At 38.5% G+C, this 6,261-nt stretch overlaps 1 protein-coding gene across 1 annotated transcript in view; it reads left to right on the forward strand.

The window, feature by feature from the left end:
* The window catches only part of CPA3 (carboxypeptidase A3), a 38,537-nt gene that overhangs the window by 22,307 nt on the left and 9,969 nt on the right, over positions 1 to 6,261 (forward strand). Inside the window, exon 9 of the mRNA XM_027875980.1 lies at positions 1,480 to 1,682. Coding sequence (XP_027731781.1) covers positions 1,480 to 1,682 — 203 coding nt within the window. The remainder of the gene's footprint in view (positions 1 to 1,479; positions 1,683 to 6,261) is intronic.

Below are 6,261 nucleotides of genomic sequence, written 5' to 3' on the forward strand. Positions count from 1 at the left end.
ACTTCCCTTTTCCTTCCTGGGAGAGAAGTTGGAAAGGTCTAATACAGTACGGAAGCATCCCTTTTGGGAAAGCTGATGTACCAGCTCCTCTCCAGTTTGCCAATATCCCTGAAGAGATAAATACTCTTGCTAAATAACACAATACACTGGAAATTCATATTGGCCCCAGATACATCCAGTGTGCTTCTTATTCATTTCCAGTCACAAATGATACATTTCAAGTAAATATTTCCAAGCACTTTATTTTTCTTGATCAGCCTGGCTAAGTCCTTTTCATCTGAAATTGACCTCCCCATTCTCCATGTTGCTAAGCCAGAGTTGCTTAAATAACTGACAAATCTTTTTTTTAAGTTCAGCTTATCAGAGAAGCATTAAAGTTAGCACACCTAGAACTCGATTATCAGTTAAGAGGCATTTATTAAGCACCTACTATGTGCCAGACACTGGGTATACAAAAGCATATATCATTCTTGTCTTCTAAAAGTTTACATTCTATCAGAAGCAACAGCATATGCAGATAAAAGCATATATGAAACATACAAAATATATACAAGATAAATTGAGAGGAGAGCAGTTTGAGCTATCAGGAAAGGTTTCATGCATAAAGTGGCCCCTTGAGTTAAGTTCTGAAGGAAACAAGGAAATAAGTGATGTGTTAAAAAGTTAAAATGAGTTCATTTTAATTAGAAAAGTCTACAGGATCTGATGTTTGTAGCTTTTCTGGGCACCATTCCCAGGATATTGGAAATGTAGGAAAGATTTTTTTGCACTAAGAAGAGTGATCGCAGTCTAATATATTTGGACAATTTCTTATTTATACAAAATTAGACTCCAATGATAATTGAGAGTAGAAGTTAGGACCTAGATAGACAGAATGTTGAGAAGAGTTACTAGACAGTCAACTAGCATTCATTAGACATCTGCTATATTCCAGCCACTGTGCTAAGTACTGAGGATATGAAGAAAAGCCAAAAACGAAAGAAAAGAAACAAAAAATAAAACATCCCTGCTCTCTAAAAGCTCAAAGTCTACTGGAGAGACAACATAAAAATAACTGTGTACAGACAAGATATAGACAGGATAAATAGGGAAGTCTCAGAGGGAATGCACAAAAATTAAGGACTAGGAAAGACATCCTACAGAAGATAGGACTTTGGATGTGACTCAAAGGAAACCAGGGAAACAGGGAAGCAAGATTAGGAGGAAGAGCATTTCAGGCAATGGGAGGATGGCCAGTGAAAACACTCAGAGTAAAGAGATGGTGTGTTGTGTGTGAGGAATAGCAAGACGTCCAGGGTCACTGGATCATAGAGTAAATTGGAAGTAATAAGCTCTCAGTGGACCAGAAAGACCATTTTATATTCAGTTCTGGAGGTAATCAGGACATCTAAATCAGATGAGGCTTAAGCCGTCCTGATGGAGGACAGACTATGAATGACCCTATTGTTTACGTCCTCTTTTTTTTTTCTTTTTTTACAGCTCAGCTTGGGACAAACAACCCTTGCTGTGAAATCTATAAGGGAAAGGCACCAGAGTCTGAGAAAGAAACCAAAGCTGTGGTTAACTTCATTCGAAGCCACATTGATTCAATTGAAGCCTATGTGTCGATCCATGCCTTTTCCCAGATGCTCCTGTTTCCCTATGGATACACTGAAGTCCCAGTACCGAATAATGAGGAACTGGTAGGTTGTTTTTTTTTTAATGATGTCTCTGATTTGCATACTTCTACCACCAATGGCCTCTGACCCAATCTTTATTAACACAGCTTCATAAGCAACGCAACAGCGAAGTTAATGTTTGTGAGAAAAGAAGGAACTTCGGATTAATTTTCCACCTGACAAAGGTTTATTTAAATGTGAAGTGGCCTAGAGAGGTTTTTACTATAAAATAACACAGAAAGATACAAGCAATCTCTGAGGTGGGATGGAGTAGATGTCATTACAACCAATCTGACACTTAATGAGATTTCATATAACGAACCCTGATGGACCACTTTAAAGTTTACAAAGCATTTCACTGTACGTTTCACAACACTGAAGTAGGTATTGTGAGCGACATCATGCTTGTTCTACAGATGAACAAATGAGACTCTGAGGAGTGAATTACCTGTTGTTGTAATTGTTCAGTCATTTTTAATCATGTCTGACTCTTCATGACCCTATTTGGTATTTTCTTGGCAAAGATACTAGAGTGGGTTGCTATTTCCTTCTCCAGGCCACTTTACAGATGAGGAAACTGAGGCAAACAGGCTTAAGTGACTTGTCCGGGGTCACACAGTTAGTAAGTGTCTCAGGCCAGATTTGAACTAGGGTCTTCCTCACCTGACTTCAGGCCCAGCACTCTATCGACTGTGCTACCTAGCTGCCCCATGCTTACCTAGAGTCACACAGTTAATAAGTTCAAACCCAGATCTGAAAGTGAGGAGCCTCACTTTCCCCATCTGGAAACTAGAAGTAAAATGCCCTACACTATCACCCTCAAAGGGTTGTTCTGAGGAAAGGGCTTTGTAAACTTCAAAGTGATACACAAATATAAATATTGCATCAACCTGAAATGACACATAACCTCTCCCCAAAGAAAAAACACTGAAAATCTTTACTCAGATTCCCAGCTAAAGATGGACTGTCTTCCCTGAGCTAAAAAGTATTGATGACGGTTTTCCTTTCTACTTAAACAGATAACATGATAGTAGGCATCTTTTAAAAAAAAAAAGCTGGTTTGATCATTCTGATGTTCACATACGTAAGAATAACAGGTCCTAGAGAAACATGTATATATATGTGTGTGTATGTGTGTGCATGTGTGTAGTCTATATGTATATATACATGTGCATGCATGTATACATGTTCATTGAGAACCTGATTCTTGTATATGTGAATGTGAGAATTTACATACATAAATTCTCTCATGTATATATGAGAAATATACACATATCTGTATGATATGTATACATGTGTACATGTGTATTTGCATATATTATGTTATATCATATCATATTAGTATTATATTTTTCTGCAACACCTATGATTCTTCTCCATGGGAGTTCAAGAATTTATTAAATAAGATATTTTTAAAGTTAACTTTAATGATATACATGTGTGCATGTAAGCATATGTGTGTACACACATGTATATATTGTATTGCACTGTGTGCATGGTGTATGCATAAACATGTGTGTCTGTGTGTGCAATATATAAATGTATGTTCTCATACCTATATAAATGCAGTGTTAATGTACATATTTGCACATGTGCATACATGCATGAACATATATTTAAATGTGTGTATATATATCATACGTAAATATGTGTACCATTAAAGTAAACTTTTGAAAAATAACTCACTTAATAAATGCAAATACTCCCATATGCAAGAATCATAGGTTCTAGAGAAAAACACATATATATTCATATACATATAATATACATGAACATACATATATAACATATACGCCCTTCACAGGACAAGAAACGAAGTCCACAGGGTTCTGTATATCGAATCTCCTTGTGAACCCTAGATAAGTCCTACCCTATCAAGACTGGGGTCAAACTCTGCCCACAAGCAAAAAGGAGAGGTCAAACCAATCATGCTGACTCCATAGGGATGTTAGTAGCTCCTTGGCACACCAGTCTTAGTGGACAGGAAGATTTCAAAGAGTACTTTAAGCCATCTATCTATATACAACAAGAAGAAACAAACAAGTGAATGCAACCATCATTCTGAGAACTAACCTGGTTGAGAACTTGAGCACACATGACAAAGGCAATGTGGTAAGAAGAGAAAGGCTATTGGGTCAAAAGAATGATACACATTCAAAGAATGTTACTCTTTAAACAAGGTTGTTACTCTTTAAAAAAGGCCGCAGAGCATCATAAAGAGCCAGGCTCAAAGTCAGGAGGTCCTGAATTTAAATATTACCTCCCACCTGTACTAGCTATGTAACCCTGTTCTTTCCCCTCCCAGGGCCCTAGGCATCTCTAAGAATATAAGTTTCAAAGAAGATGCTGAGGGAGAGGGAGAGGTAGTTCTACATTGGCAGGTCCCTGCATAGATAAAATCACAGGTCTGATTTTTTTTTTGTTTTTTTTTTTGTTTTTTTTAAGTTTTACAGATCGTTGTTATATCCAGGCAATTGTGGGCAACAACTCAATTTGTGAAAATCCCCAGATTACAGTACATTTGTTACCTGAGCTCTTCAGGACATTTTGAGGTCTGTATTTGTAGTATTGGGCAGCCAGGTGGCGCGGCAGTTAGAGCGCTGGGCCTGGTTCAAATCTGGCCTTAAACATTTACTAGCTATGCGACGATGGGCAATTCACTTAACCCTATTTGCCTCAGTTCCTCATCTGTAAAATGAGCTGGAGAAGGAAATGGCAAACCACTCCAGTGTCTCTGCCAAGAAAACCCCAAATGGGGTCACAGAGTCAGACACAACTGAAACAACTCAACAATTTGTAGTTTGGCAATTTGTCTTCTGTTAGGTCGTAAAAATAATGATTTATAATCCTAGCCCCAGTCACCAATTCTAAGAGCTCACAACTTACGAGGTATTCAAGAGGTGCTAAAGTTTTTTACAGCCTACAATTATTACTATCATTATTATATGCACCAGACAACTTCTGGCCAAAGAAATTAGCAAAGTTAACTCATAGCATAGTATGGCGAAAAGACCCCTATCTCTGTCAGAGGACCTGTATCCAAATCCCACCTCTGATGCTTATTACCTGTGTAACCTTAGGAAAATCACTTAACATTTCTGGGCCTCAGCTTCCTAATCTGCAAAATAAAGGCCATTGAAACCCTCCCAGCTCTAGATCCATGGTTATGTGATTCTATGAAAAAGATTCATCCAGCTAGTAGAGCTGGCACTTCATTTCAAAAGGAGGCTACAGGAAGAAAAAAAAAGATGCACAAACACGCATACCTAAAATACTCTTGGTAAAATAAAAGCACTTACAGAGATCTTTGTATAGTAATTGATCGGGGGGGAAATTCGATAACTTGTCCTGCTGACTACATACACATATATTGCCATATATAAAAAACCCAAGAAAGCTCATGAAGGTGATAGTAACACTATTCTGCCCTGTTCCTTTCCAATAATTATTCACTTCTCACAGACGCTGCTCTCTTGAGGTATTTACAAATAAGAGGAAAATCATCCCTTTGAGGGAGAAGCAGTGGTAGTGTTAGTTCATAATAGTAATGTGAGAGAGGCATTGATGACATCAGTTCCATAACTATGGGGCGCTTCGATAGATGGCAAAAGAAAAGTATTAGATGCTGAAGGATTGACAAGAAAACAGGAGGGACAAAAAAGGTAGGAATAAAGAATTCCTCCATCCCATCTACTTATGCCCCATAGTTAGAGGAAGGCAGCATCTCTGGGGCTGAGAAGGCTATGAGTACGTAAAGAAAGATTAAGCAGGGAAGACTGCATGGGTGGGAACAAAGGAGCACCTTTACATTGGGTGTACCCCCATCCCCGGATTGCACTCCCTTCCCACCTCTGCCTCTTGGCATACTTGACTTCCTTCAAAACTCAGCTCGAGTTACCTTCTTCATGAATCCTTTCTTGATCTTCTCTATTTGGGAACTCCAACGTATGTGATTAAGGCAGTGTGGCACAATAGAAAGGGTATTGGGGTCAAGAGAACAATGTTCACAATGTCACAATAATATAATTGATAACACAAAAGGGAGTTGAACTCTGATGAACTGTAGTGAATAATCACAGTCTGAAGAGCTGTGAGTGCTCAGTAGAGAGGTAAGGAACAACAGATGTGGAATATGACGTGCATTGTTAGGCATTGTCAAGCTGTGTCAGTTGGCTTTGCTTAAATGTTCTTTGTTCAAGGAGAGGTTCAATGATGAGGGAGGGGCAAGGTTAAGGGGGCACCCCTAGTGCCCTTTCTCCTAAAACTACCTTGTGTTCATTCTTCCCATTTGTATGTAAGGGGGTGACCCTCGACTATTCCCTTGGCTAGGGCATGTCTGCTTCTGAGAAAAGCAGTTGTTAAGGCTGCCTTGACAGTTTGCTCGTGTAGGGCATAGTTCTGCTCAGGGCTTTTAAGTTACTAAGTCCAACTCAGCATTCTGAAATAGTATTTGCTATTTGTATAGGACAAACTATAGAATATTGGAGAACACAGTTTGTTTCAGTGATTTGCATATGTAAAATTTAAGAATTGTAGGACTTTGGGGTTAATAACTTAGGAAATACGAACACCACAACTGTTCCATGATTCTGTTCTATGATTA

The sequence above is a fragment of the Vombatus ursinus genome, unplaced genomic scaffold (genome assembly GCF_900497805.2).
Source record: "Vombatus ursinus unplaced genomic scaffold, bare-nosed wombat genome assembly UNPS02014810.1, whole genome shotgun sequence".
Taxonomy (NCBI): Eukaryota; Metazoa; Chordata; class Mammalia; order Diprotodontia; family Vombatidae; genus Vombatus; species Vombatus ursinus.